The sequence below is a fragment of the Rhinatrema bivittatum genome, chromosome 14, assembly GCF_901001135.1.
Source record: "Rhinatrema bivittatum chromosome 14, aRhiBiv1.1, whole genome shotgun sequence".
In the NCBI taxonomy this organism is placed as follows: domain Eukaryota; kingdom Metazoa; phylum Chordata; class Amphibia; order Gymnophiona; family Rhinatrematidae; genus Rhinatrema; species Rhinatrema bivittatum.
In genome coordinates this window covers 33108190-33121626 of record NC_042628.1, presented here as the reverse complement: position 1 = coordinate 33121626, position 13437 = coordinate 33108190, and the positions used below count along the sequence as shown (strand labels likewise).

The 13437-nt window shown below is 39.8% G+C and overlaps 1 protein-coding gene across 7 annotated transcripts in view; it reads left to right on the top strand.

Annotated features, from left to right (window-relative positions):
* KIAA0556 (KIAA0556 ortholog) overlaps positions 1-13437 on the top strand; it is a 152106-nt gene that overhangs the window by 106787 nt on the left and 31882 nt on the right. For 5 of the 7 annotated variants that reach the window (XM_029576639.1, XM_029576635.1, XM_029576641.1 and 2 more), the window contains 5 exons: positions 1322-1499; positions 5459-5624; positions 7347-7501; positions 11060-11124; positions 11262-11372. In XM_029576639.1, coding sequence (XP_029432499.1) covers positions 1322-1499; positions 5459-5624; positions 7347-7501; positions 11060-11124; positions 11262-11372 — 675 coding nt within the window. Of the gene's footprint in view, positions 1-1321; positions 1500-5458; positions 5625-7346; positions 7509-11059; positions 11125-11261; positions 11373-13437 lie in introns of those variants that run through there. The other 2 variants (XR_003852620.1, XM_029576637.1) reach the window with 2 other exon arrangements.

Sequence of the window (13437 nt, the reverse complement as noted above, 5' to 3'; positions counted from 1 at the left end):
TTTTGGCTTTTTTGTAGAGCGATTTTGATTGGCAGTTTTTTGAAAGAATGAAGTATACATGGTAGTCGTACACTGGAGGTATATATATGTGAATTTTGTTAAGAATTGATATGAGTAATATGGTAGTTGGTACTATTAAAATGTATATTGCTATAGACATATATTTTGTTATCCTAGAGATGCTGATGTTGGGAAGATTTCAGTGAGGCTGAACTCTGAGAATTTGAGAAGTTCGGTATTATATTTGTGACTGGCATTCAATGGCTGCACCTTTTAATTGTATAAGCAAGGTAGTTTCCTTAGCATAAAATTTTGTTGATATTTGTGGTCAAGGTAAACTAGGTATGTGTTCTAACTTTTTGTAGTTTATTATTTTTTTTGCAGTGTGAATTGTCACAAGCTGAACTACCGGTATATGGTTGCCCTTGAGAAATCGATCGGGGTGAAAAGTTTGTGAACAGTCTCTGAAGAACCCTTTTTGGGTAGAATAGCACCTGAAGAAGCACTTTTGGGTGAAATGAGGGCCCTTGTTGGGCAGAGCATAAAAGTCATTGAAGAATTTGATATAGAAGTTAGTGGAACTGGGATATGTTTCAATTGGGTAGGGTTAAAGTCTATTGACTAGTGTATACTTTAATTGATTTTGAGGTAGTCAATTGGATATAAAATATATTGGAACTGGGACATCTCAATTGATTTTGAGGCAGCTAATTTATTAACATACACATTTGATTTTAAATGTTGGTTATATTTTTGTATGTAATGTATTCGGTATGAATGTGTATGTATGTGATTATGATTGTGAGTGAGTTTTTATATTATATAATAGGTGTGAGTTTGTTAGGGCAAGAATATTATGTTTGTGGGTGCTGCGATATTGAATATTTGCTCTACATATGATGGATATAAGAATTTGTGTTAAAGAGTTTTGTATTACTGCTTTGTAACAGACGAGTGAAATAAACATTGTATTCATTCATTTCAGGATTGGTTTGTGACCTCTGTTAATGTGGGGTAGAATAAAGTCAAGGACATGATATGGTTTGCAGCCATTTATTTAACTGGATGTTTTCAAGTAGATATGCTTTTACATTACAAAGCTGATATTCTCATCCTAATGCTTTTGTTTGTTACCTTTTTCAGCAATTGAAATAGAAGCTTGTTGGAGTAGGAAGCTCCCTGTCAGAATAGGCCTCCTAATGGTAGCTCTTTGTAATATTAGCTGCAGGCTTTCCTGAAATGTTTTTCACAAACATTACATCCTTGATGTTTTTATTATCCTGCACTGATCTGGTTGTCTCTTTATTGGTTTCATTTCTAGGTCTTCAGCTCAATTTCACGTTATCATGGGGAGATCCCCACTATCTTGGACTGACAGGACTAGAAGTTGTAGGAATGGATGGCCAGGCTTTACCAATTAGCTTAGATATGATTTCTGCATCTCCCAGAGACTTGAACGATTTGCCAGAGTACAGTAATGATTCCAGGACTTTAGACAAGTACGTAACAAAATAATGACTTTTTCTTAGTTTCACTTGTGTATGTAAGCTATATGTGTTTAAAGGTCATTTGAGAAGTTTCTATAAACCTTTGTGCAAAAATATTACGGAATATAGTACTAGTGGAAACCCCTTGAACTTTGGGAGGAGGCAACCTGATCCAAGCACTTTCCCCCCAGCCTTGCTCGGCCCTATCTTAGTACTCGTTTACTCCTTAGATGACCTGAGCACTGCCCTGCTACCCCCACCCTTCATCCCCCAAAACTCTTCCTCAGTCTTCACTACTTGTTAGTGAGCGGGCATCTTCTGCCTGGCAGCCTGCCCATTCCACTGCCTCCCTCTGGCTCTGCAGCTGTGATTTCCTAAGCAGCAGGTACTTTGCAAAAAAAATGTGCAAGCATGCACACTTTGCAAAGTGCACACACTCAATAGCAGAAAGCACTGACCAACATATATACCAGCATATATACCAGCAATCTTCCAAATGTATTATAAGGGCAGTTTTCAGAAGCATTTTCTAAGGTAAAATAGGGAACAGAATCAACGTCTTTACCTTTCCTCATAGGGGAGCCGTTCTATTCCCTTTATCATTTTGGTTGCCCTTCTCGGTACCTTTTCCAATGCAACTATATCTTTCTTGAGATGCAGTAACCAGAACTGCTTGCCAATGACCCTCTGCTGTTGTTCCTGTGTAACAACTTCACACCTACAAGTCAGTCACCCTTCTGTAATACCTTTTCAAAGCAAACTACCTACCTTTTTCTGGCTTTTATTTCTTAATCAAAGGTGCAGACTCAAACAGTAGAAAAAACTATTACCTAGCTCCCTGGTCTTCTTTATTTAATCAAAAGGCACACACACACACAGACACTAGAAAAGAAATTATGTAGCTCATATGACTTCACATGAGGCAGAAAAAAGTAAAAAAAAAAAAAAAAGTTTTAGGTTGCTTGTGGGGAAAACCCCCAAAACTTTATAGTTCTGCTCAGAAAAAAGATGAATTCTCCTGTAAACAAGGATGAGGGAAAAAGAAGAGAGAAAACCCCCTCTTGATTGTTGCAACTTCTTTCCAGAAAACAGTAGACGAGAAGTGCCATCTGTAAGAGTCTCACACACAAAAAGGTTAATTTAAGTTTTAAATCAGATCACACTGCAAACAGCTGCGGCACACGGTTTGTCTTGCAGCAGAGCCATAAATCCCCAGAACCGGGTCTGAAAGCAGAACTCCATCTCTTCCCCATCGTAGATGGCATTTTTGTACCAGTTGGCCTCCTGAATGAGTCTCTCTTCACAGTGGGCTAACTCACCCTCCAGAAAACGGCTGCAGCTGGCACCTTCTCCAGTCTTGAAACACCGCAGACAAGGAGAACCCACGCAATCCTCCCAAAAGCAGAGGAAGGAAATCTTTCCTCCCTCTCCAGGAAACTGGAGCACCTCACTGCCTCTCACTTGCTCTTCTTGGCCGATGACCTCCTCCAGTGCTTAATGGAAACACTTATATATATTTTAGACAAAGACTTGCCCTTTTTGGGATGGACAGACATTCCATTAAATACTCTTCACCCCTGAAAATTTCCTCTCTTTAACCTATGGTGAAGGCTTAAGCTGTCTTAAGGGCCGATGCAATAATTTTCGCGGAAAGCGGGCACTGACTTTTCAGCGCCCTCTTTCTTAACGCACGCATGGCGCCCACAAGGGGGGCGCCATGCAATAGGCAAATTAGGGGGTCGCGCTAGCAAGGAGGTGCTAGGGTCGCTTGGGCGACCTTAACGCCTCCTTGCTAACGTGACCCCGCGGTGGCTGCCGGTTATGAAGACCGATGCTGGTAAACTCTGTATGGTTTTCATAACCGGCCGTCTGTTATGAAAACTGATGCCGAGTTTACCGGCGTCTGTCTTCATAACTCGGCGGTCTGCCGAGGTATTTTTTGTTTTGTTTTGGTTTTTTTACTGAAGTACAGAAAACCAGAAAAAACTGCTTTTCTGTACTTTTTAACATGCGCTCAGCTATTAACGCCTGCTCCGGGCAGGCGTTATTATCTCAGCGATAAGTCGCACATTTTATTTTTTTTGCATTTGGAGTGAATGAGTTATAGCCTCATTCACATGCATTTGCATGTGATGAGTGCTATCTCATTCACTCCGCATCGGACGCGCGTTAAATAGACGCTATTCCCCCTATTGCATTAAGGGGTAGATTTACACCTATTTAACCCACATCCGACTGCAGGTTTTACATCGGCCCCTACAGGTAAAACATTGTTTTACCCACAGAAGTCCTTGTGAAAATTACCTTCAAAACATTATGGGGGTAATTTTGCTAAGGGACTTCTGTAAGTAAAACTGTGCTTTACCTGTTTTACATGCAGACATGGCCTTTTACAAAGCTGCCCACCTGATATACAAGTAGACTTACATGTGTATGTCATGTTGGGGTGTAAGTTTATCCAGACTGGCTAAAGGTGTTCCTTGGGAGGGGTTTGGACATATATTTTGTAAAATTGTATGCCTGTAAATTTTCAGGAAATTTTTGTGCACACACAAGGTAGATTTGGTGGGAAATTTTTCAAAGTAGACTTATGCACCTAAGTCCTTTGAAAACTGTAATTTGTACATATATATATATATATATATATATGGCATAAGTTATGTAGGATATTTGAAAATTACCCTCCCCAAGCTCATAGGCATTCAAGTGATTAAGGGCTTAATTTACTAAGCTTTTGTTCCATACACACAGAATGGGAAAAAGCCTTAATAAATCAAGTCCCAAGTTATCAAAATATTCATGTAATATTGTATACTCTCCAATATTGGAGACCACAGAATAGGTAGAATTTATATAGCTTTGAAATAGGTCAAGTAAACAGGTGGAGAGAATAAGTATTTTGAAGGAGGGTGCAAGAGACTAGGTTATATAGTTTAACATAATGCATTTTAGAAATTTATTTTTTTTTTGCAGTAACAGTAGTGGGATTGCCTTGTTAATCTACCTGTGCTAGGTAGAAATAAAGGTCAACAGACAAGTTATAGGTGATACTTTTCTACTGGGCTAAAAACAGCTGTGACTGCCTTTCCAGAACTGTGCTTCCTTTGTTAGGTCTGTGTGGGTTGCAATGCAGAACTCTCCAAAGCTAGTCACAACTCTGTTAAGTTAGTCCAAAAAACGGTCCCATCTACTGCTGCTTTGTTGACCTTTTTTATTGGACTAAAAGTAATAGAGGCAGTAGAATGGTCCTGAATATCCTGGGGAAAGGCTTAACTCACTCATACTATGCGCCTTCTAATAGCTGGTCAGGGTCAGCCTAGTTAAAGATCAAAACATCCAAATTACATACAAAAGGTCTTGTAAAGTATAGTTACTCAAACATAGTTCCTGTTCGTTCCACAGATCAGTCCAGACAAGGGGGCCGTGTTCCCTCCTCTCCCGCGCACCGCGATCACGCTGCTTCCCAGCAGGGGAAAGCTTCAGGCTGCTAGGGGAGCTGGAGGCTGTGATGGGCAGTTTTCGCATCCTCTCGGCCTCCAGCTCCCCGAGCAGCCTGAAGCTTTCCCCTGCTGGGAAATCGCTGTCCATGCCAACTTGTCTCCATGTGGCCAGGCCTGCCTCAGAGGAACAGAAGCCATGAGATCGCGGTGCACAGGAGAGAAAGGGAACATGGCCCACTTCTCTGGACTGATCCGTGGTACTTCAGGAACGAAAATTAGCAGGTAAGGGCCAATTTTCCTGTATTGTACCTGTTTAACAGAAGGGGCCAATAGTGTTGCATACAATTTTCAAAACTTTCAAAATCTACTTTTGCTGGTATTGCTGCTTTAGATTCTCAGTGACTAGAAAAGCCATTCATTATGCGCTTTTTTTTTTTTTTTTTTTTTTTTTTTTTAAATATTTCTGGGAATAAGGCTCCAAATTGAGGCTAACTGTAGACTTTTCGGTAATTGAAATCTTTGTCTTCCAAGGTTAATAGATGGAACAAACATCACAAACGATGATAACCATATGTGGCTTATTCCTTTTGTGTATGGAGGAGATCACACTGTCAGAATCAATTTTGACAAAGCACAGAATATTGCAGGGTTACGCTTCTGGAATTACAACAAATCTCCTGAAGACACATATAGAGGGGTAAGCAGGGGCACATTATCTCTTCAAAATGACCGCTTATTTCATTTGTATAGCATTTTTACAGTAAATTAAGAGAGGATGTACATAATTCTGTTCCGGAATTGCTGTGTAATGCTCCTACTTTTGAAAAACTTCAAAATCTTTTTTTTTTTTTTTTTACTCTAGCTTTTAAAGATGCATTGGAATGAAGTTAGTTAAGTTTTGCCCCCCTTTTAAGGCCTGAATTTTCTCTCTCCCTTGTTTGCTTTAATTTGTTTTAATTCTGTACATATTCTTGTGCGCCACCATGAGCATCTATGAAATGTACAGGATACACATTTTCAAAAATAAATAAATAAAATGGCACAGAAATGTTTCTGAGATTAGATTCTTGGAGGAATTTCTGTAGGTACCAGATTGTGTAAATAAACTGTGTTGGAAATGCATTTACCGACATCCATATTGGCGTACTGACTGTTAAGAAAAATGCCATAGGGTATTTAATATTCAGAAAGTATAGATAGGATGTTTTGACACGTCATCTTAAAAAGGGCACCTTTAGCAGCACAGTGCCATCTAACATCATGCTGGGGTGAGAGATCATTGAAGGTTCAGAAAGAAGAGAGCTTGTGTAGCTCCTGTCTTGATGTGCACAGATGAACCAGTACCAGTGCAGCTCATTCCAGTGTATCGGTCCAGCACTGGAAGTTTAGGAGCACTACTTGCTGCTTATGTGCAGTGTCAGGAGCTCCCCTGTGTGACTGTGCAACTTAGAGGGCAAAATGACATCAATGCCATATAATAGCATTTATGTTTTAAGAAGCAACTGGGAGACATCTTCATTGCTGCATAATAGCATGGTAGATGATGGCAGACCAGGATTAATCGATCCACCCACTCAGTCTGCCCACTTGTCTTTCTCTCTGATCCTCCAGCTCTGGGTATATAATCTTTTATAAACTCCCTTACTAGTTCCTAGCCCCCATATCTTTTAGCCATCATCTCAATCCTCCCATCCCTGCCTTCTGTATCTGGCCCTGGTATGCTTACATTTCTTTACAATGCTAGCCTCCATCACCTCCGCTGGTAGGCTACTCCAAGCATTGTCATCTTCTTTGATTCTTACATTTTATATTTAATCCAACTCCCAGACCTCCACCACCCCACCCCCCCTTTCATATTCTACCACCAAGCTTTGTAATAATCCAAATAGCCATCAAAACTAATAAGGCTGTTTGAAATATCTGATCACCACATGTTCATTGATGTTAGGGTTATAACCATGGCCCAAAATTCTTGGAAGCTTCATTTGTTTAAATTATTTTTCAGCATTTAATAGGTAAAATAACACTGTAGGTATGTTATGTTTATAGACCACTTTCTTTGAACAAAATTCAACCCAAAGCAGTTTACAGCACAATGTATCTGATGCCGTAATAATCCATATCCTGGATGATTAAAGGGATTTGTCCAGGAACTGCTTTCAATACCTGATGTCATGTATTTATTTATACATGTTACATACATAAAGAATGTCTTTGTAATGTGTGAAAAATATGACTGATACCTGTGAAATTTGCATTAAAACTGTGTTCTCCATTTTTCAGTATTTCGTGGTATTGTTGGATCCAGCATGAAGACAGCTTTTTGTTGATCACTAATACAAACATTTTAGAAAGGAGAAATTGACTTATCAATGCAGTTGGCACATTTGTTTAAAATAGTGGTGTGTTCTTTTCATAGGCTAAAGTAGTCCACGTTTCCCTTGATGGGCACTGCATCTGTCCATTGGAAGGCTTTCTTATTCGCAAAGGACCAGGAGTTTGTCACTTTGACTTTGCTCAGGAAATTCTCTTTATTGACTATTTACAGCCCCAACAAATGAAGCAACATAAGAGGTAAACTGTAAGTTCATGAGCATATCAGATTCTTACCATCTTTAAAGTCTCCACTCGGCCACTGCCCTTTCTTTCAATCACTTCCCCAGCTCCCCTCTTGCTCTCTATTTCACCTTTTCTGAGTTTAGTACTCTGCTCTGTGACTGTATTAGTCTTTCTAGTGCTTAAAAGCTTGGGCCCAAACTTCGTCCGCTCTGACGTCACACACTTCAGCCAATTCCAAATATTTTTCTGTTTTGTGGTCATGCCAGAATTGCAAGATTCACTACAATAGTAGATGAAGTTCATATATTTTAATGTATCTTTTTATCATGATTTACTGTCATGAGGATTCTCAGATATTCAGATCACAGAGCTGTATTTATTGCAGTTCCCTCTAAATTGACATCTAGTGGTGCATATTCTTCCCTATTGGACTTTATTTTATGATCCCTTGCATGTTCTGTTTGAGCTGGATCCAGACTAACAGCTGAGAACCAGGGCAAGAGTTGGGCAATGTACCTTAATGCATGTTTACAACAGAAGTTCCACAGCTCCCATTTGCAGAACTATCACACCCACAATTAAATGTATCTAGGGTATTGTAGCATTATTTTCCATTTTCTGAGAGACTAGATGTCCCAATAGCATCATTGTACCGCCATAATAGTGCTACATTTTAAGACCTTTTATTGGTCATTGGATGAATATTTGCCATGATGCACCATACCTTTCAAGTCCAAGTCTATTGTAAACCACTTTGAGTTAAAAGATAGCAAGTAGATAATGAGCTACATTGCCTTGTTAAAAGCTCTTTTGTTGCTGGGAACACCCATTTTGTGTCACCAATAGCAGTGCAATCATAAATTACTTTTCCTTATCCCCAGATCAGTCTGGACAACTGGAATTTTCTCCCCTACCAACAGATGGAGACAGAGAAGAAAAACTTTGCTATCCTGCTGTACTTAAGACGGAGAGTCACCGCTCAGTATTCTCTGTCTCCAGTGATCCAGCTCCCTCTTTCTCTTCCATCTCTCCCTCTGCCTCAGCTCTTGTGATAGGACTGGGTTTTGCTCTTTTTGGTTGGGGAAATCTTCCATGGAGGGCTGCAAAGATTTAAAAAAAAAAAAAAAACTTGAGGGTAGGGTAAATGGGCTTTTGAAAATTATTACAATAATGTTACATTTACATCTTCCTTTGAAAATGAATCTGTATGTGTCTGACAGGCCCAGAAAAAAGAAAAGGTGGCCAGGAAATATAGTCAAATGCCCAAGGGGTCCTTGGCAGAAACATTTGCAATCCAGTTCTGTAGATAGTTCCTTTAATGTCACTACTAGAGTCTGTTCCCAGGCCACTTCTGTTAGTCTCTCCCATATTAATTTTTTAAAATTCTTGCACTCCCTTTTTTATTTCTGCACAATTATTTTTTAGATTCTAGTCCCGAGGTGTGCAACCACCTCAAAAAGCTGCTTCCAGCTTCACCTCTTTGTGCTTATCCTAACCTGAACCCATTGTCCCTTATATTTCCTTTTCCCTTATTGTTAAAACTCTTTCTAATTAACTAATCTCTCACCTCCTTTATATTTCATACTAGGGATTTTCCCTCCTGCACTGTTTGTTTAACATAGTAAATGGCAAGAAGAAATGCTCCTTTCTGCTGGTTGGAAGAATCCATCATGTTTCTTTACCCCTCAGTAGTATCCTCACTTTCTTCTGTCGCTATTTCGTTAAACATGATATCTGTATAAATACAACTTGGTCAGAAAAGATATTTCAAGTTCAGCTGTCGTCAAGATAGCCATATCGGGGGTACTTATTTGTTGATGATGATTGAGGAAGTCAAAAATAAAAAATGCTGGGGAGCATCAGCCAATTATGTTATCAAGGGAAAAGGGTTTTCTACCTGGTCTAATGACAGTTGGGATAAATCCCTGGACCAGCGCTTATTGGGGACTCTGCATGCATGACTACTCTCCAGTCATAGAAACTTCCTTTCAGTTCATCTCAATCAGCTGCCCTTTGTACAGTACATCCCCCTCAGTCTCCATGTAAGCAGAGTTGCTGCCAGGTCCTCAGATAGGACTTGAACATGTTTATAATTCTGAGGCTGTGGTAGGGATCGTAAAGCTGAATTAGTTGGGTGGCTAGGTAAGTCATATGGTCTTTTTCTGCTGTCATGTTCTATATGTGTGTGTATATATATATATATATATATATATATGTATATGTGTGTGTGTTTATGTGCATGTGTGTATTTATTTGCATTTTATATATAACATATATATGAGGCTGATATTCAAAAAACGAGCCCCTAAATTTAGGCTCAAGCACCTTTTTTTAAGTTTGAATTTAGGCATCTAAGAGCCTAAATAGCAAAATTTTAAAAGCCCTATGTATGGCAGAGCTGGGAGATATGCACAAGACTGGGACATGCGTGGGCCGTGCGGATTTTAAGAGGCCCGTAAGCCACGCACGTATCACCCGGTACGCGGATAAAAAAAAGGTTTGGCGAAAAAAGGGTGTGACCAGAGTGGGGGTGGGGCATGGTCAGGCTCGGACTGCACCCATGAAGTCAGTTACACATACTAGCGCACACCAGGATCCCACAGCCGTGTAACTTGCTTCTGTTATGGACAGTGTGAAAGTAATTACATCAAAAAAAAAAAAAAAAGTGGGGGTAATCAGCAGGGTTATAGGGATTGGGGCTAGAAGGGTAAAAGGGAGGTAAGTTAAGTAGGGGGTTTAGGAAGTTCACTCCTTTACTGGGGCGAACTGGGAAATAGGCCTATTACATCGCCTTGCATACCTATTAAAATCCCGTGTGTGCATCAATATAAAATCATGTATGCATGTGCACGCGGGTAGCCGATTTTTATAACATGTGCATGCTATAAAATCAACACGTCCATGTTCACGCATTGGCAAATGCGCATCCTCTTAAAATCTACCTTTAAATTTTCAAATGAAAATTCACATAAATTTAGGACCCTAAAGCTTAAGGACCTAAATTTAAGGATAACCTTCATTTGCCTAGATTTAGGTCCCTAAGTTAGGGGTTCAATGTTCAGATAGCTGGATACGACTTATTCAGCTAATTTATAAGGGATATTCAGCAGCATGGCTATGCTGCTGAATATCCCAGTAAAAGTTGCTAGTTAGCTGATATTTGGATAAGACTAAGTATGAATCTCAGCACAACTAAGTTAACTGGATAAGTAGCTCTTTTTCAGTATGCCTTATCCTGCCCACCACTTAACCTGCTAACTACTTAGCCAGATAAGGATAAGTACCTACCCAGATAAGTGGTGACCCTGATCGCAGCCGAATTTTCAGCTGCTGCCACTTAGCCAGATAAGTCGCTTCTTAACTGAATATCAGCCTCTAGGTGCCTAGTTGTGAAAATCAGTGCTAAACTCCTAACTTTGGTTTCCACCCTAATTCTGCCTTTGAAAACTGACCCTATGTATATATATTTTTATATAAGTTATATTTAGATGTATGTGTGTGTATATGTATATATATATGTATATGTATGTATGTGTGTATATATATATACACTTTATTTTTATTTTTTTACAGGACAGATTTAACATGTATAGGGCAACCTAGCATGGACTACGAATCACCTTTGATGCCTTGTGGCTGTATCCTTTTGAACCACTTTGTCATCTGCTTAAGGTCATTTGTATATGTGTTTTGTAATTGCTGTTTGGCATTACTAGTGGCTTTAAAAAAGAAAGCTCAGACTAGAAATACATTTTTCCTTAATATTATATGTTAGTCATTTTCCAGTTTCAACTTCTTACTAGTTGGGGTGATCCATACTACATCGGTTTGAATGGATTGGAGTTTTATGGTGAACATGGAGAAAAAATTGCTCTTACAGAAAACAGTATCCTTTTAATGAACTAGTATCTACAGAAGTGAGGTCTAGAAGACAGGATATGGGTAGGTTTCTGGTATAGGAAAGATATTAAAATTCAATGTGAGGAGGAGATGCCTTTTTTTTTTTTTTTTTTTTTTTTTAACATGACACCTATTAAAGCATTTAGCTAAGTTAAAACTTTGGATTGGTAGGATCCTCAGGGCCTTGTGGGCCAAAAACATATTACCACATACCTTTTTGAGACAGGAAATAACATTTTATTAACATTAATAACTTAGAAATGTGGAGATCCATATTCAAAAGCATTTAGCTGGCTAACTCAGAAGTAGCCGACTAAATTATTATTTGGGCAGTTATCCAGCTAAATTCTTGCCAGCTAATAAGATAACCGGCTGGAATTTGGCTGGCCCTAATGCCCACGATAACACCATAATGCATGCAATAAATATCGCATCACAAAATGCATATGCAAATTTTAAAGATGTATTCAAGTAGGAGGAGTTTGGGCAGAGTAAATGGAAATGAGGGCTGTTTAGCATTGCATGCTATCGCGTGATTTAACGCTGGAAATAAATACACCTTTTTTCCTCGCACTATGTCTGCAATAGCTGTGCGTTACGGCCGAAACGGGATTTATCGCAAATCTTTATCTTTATTAAAATTTGTTAATCTCCTAAATAGGCAGTGTACAAAGGATAAACATATATAAAATTTGAACAGAAATGTACAAACATCTAACTAGCCTGTTCCCAGTTATTAAAAAGGTCATAAAAACACCCTATAGACAGCTAATAAAATGCCTTCGTAAATAGCCATGTCTTCAGGGACTACTTAAAGGTCTTTAAACTGTCTGCAAATTTCAAAAATTCAGGGAGAGTATTCCAAAGGGCCAGAGATGCGATCAAGAAGGCACAATCTACCATACGGGGAGAGGGGATTTATTGCAAATCCCATTTTCCTCACTAGCACAACGTCTATGCAACCGATCAGATACTTCGGCACGTCAAGTCCTCCAGTTACTGGGTCACATGGCGGCAGCTATCCATGTAGTTCCATACACCAGACTACACATGCGCCACCTACAATGGGGACTAAAGAATCAGTGGTCTCAATACTTTCAACCCCTTTCAACCAGGATACAACTTATGACTCAAATGCGCATTGACATTCAATGGTGGAAAAACACCAACAACCTGACCTCAGGAGCACCTTTCCGGTTAGCTTCCCATCAACTTATGCTCACAACAGATGCATCCAGGAGGGGTTGGGGAGCCCATCTGAGCAATCTAAAGGCTCAAGGTCTCTGGTCTCCTCAAGAGAGCACACAACAGATCAACCTTTTGGAACTTCGAGCTGTCTGGAAAGCGCTTCAAACCTTCTCCCCTCAAGTTCGGGGCAAGCATCTCATGGTATACACAGACAACCAAGTCGCCATGTTCTACATAAACAAAGGAGGGTCAGGTTCATGGATATTCTGTCGGGAAACACTTCAAATACTGACATGGGCAATAGCAAACAAAGTTTCAATGCAAGCCACTTACCTTCTGGGTTTAGACAACGTCATAGCGGATCGCCTCAGCAGAATATTTCATCTACACGAATGGTCTTTGAATCCAGAAGTAGCAATAAGGATTTTTCAACGCTGGGGCAACCCGATAATAGATCTCTTTGCCATAGAGAGCAACCGTCAAAACACAAGCATTTTGCTCCATTTACCCGAGCAAACTTCGTCACGCTCCGAATGCCTTTCTCATCCCATGGACAGAGGGCTTGCTCTATGCTTACCCTCCCATTCTGTTAATATCAAGGACAATTCAGAAATGCATCTGAGATACAGTGGATATGATCCTCATAGCTCCAGCATGGCCAAGGCAGCCCTGGTATCCATATCTCATGCGGCTCTCCATTCACCCACCAGTTCCATTGGAGAACCATCCACGTCTGTTAACTCAGGAAGGGGGGTCCCTCCTTCATCCAATGCATCGTTCCCTCCACCTGACAGCTTGGAGGTTGAAGGGCATTTATTAAGCCACCTGGGTCTGCTAATTCAACTTGAAGACAATTCTCATTG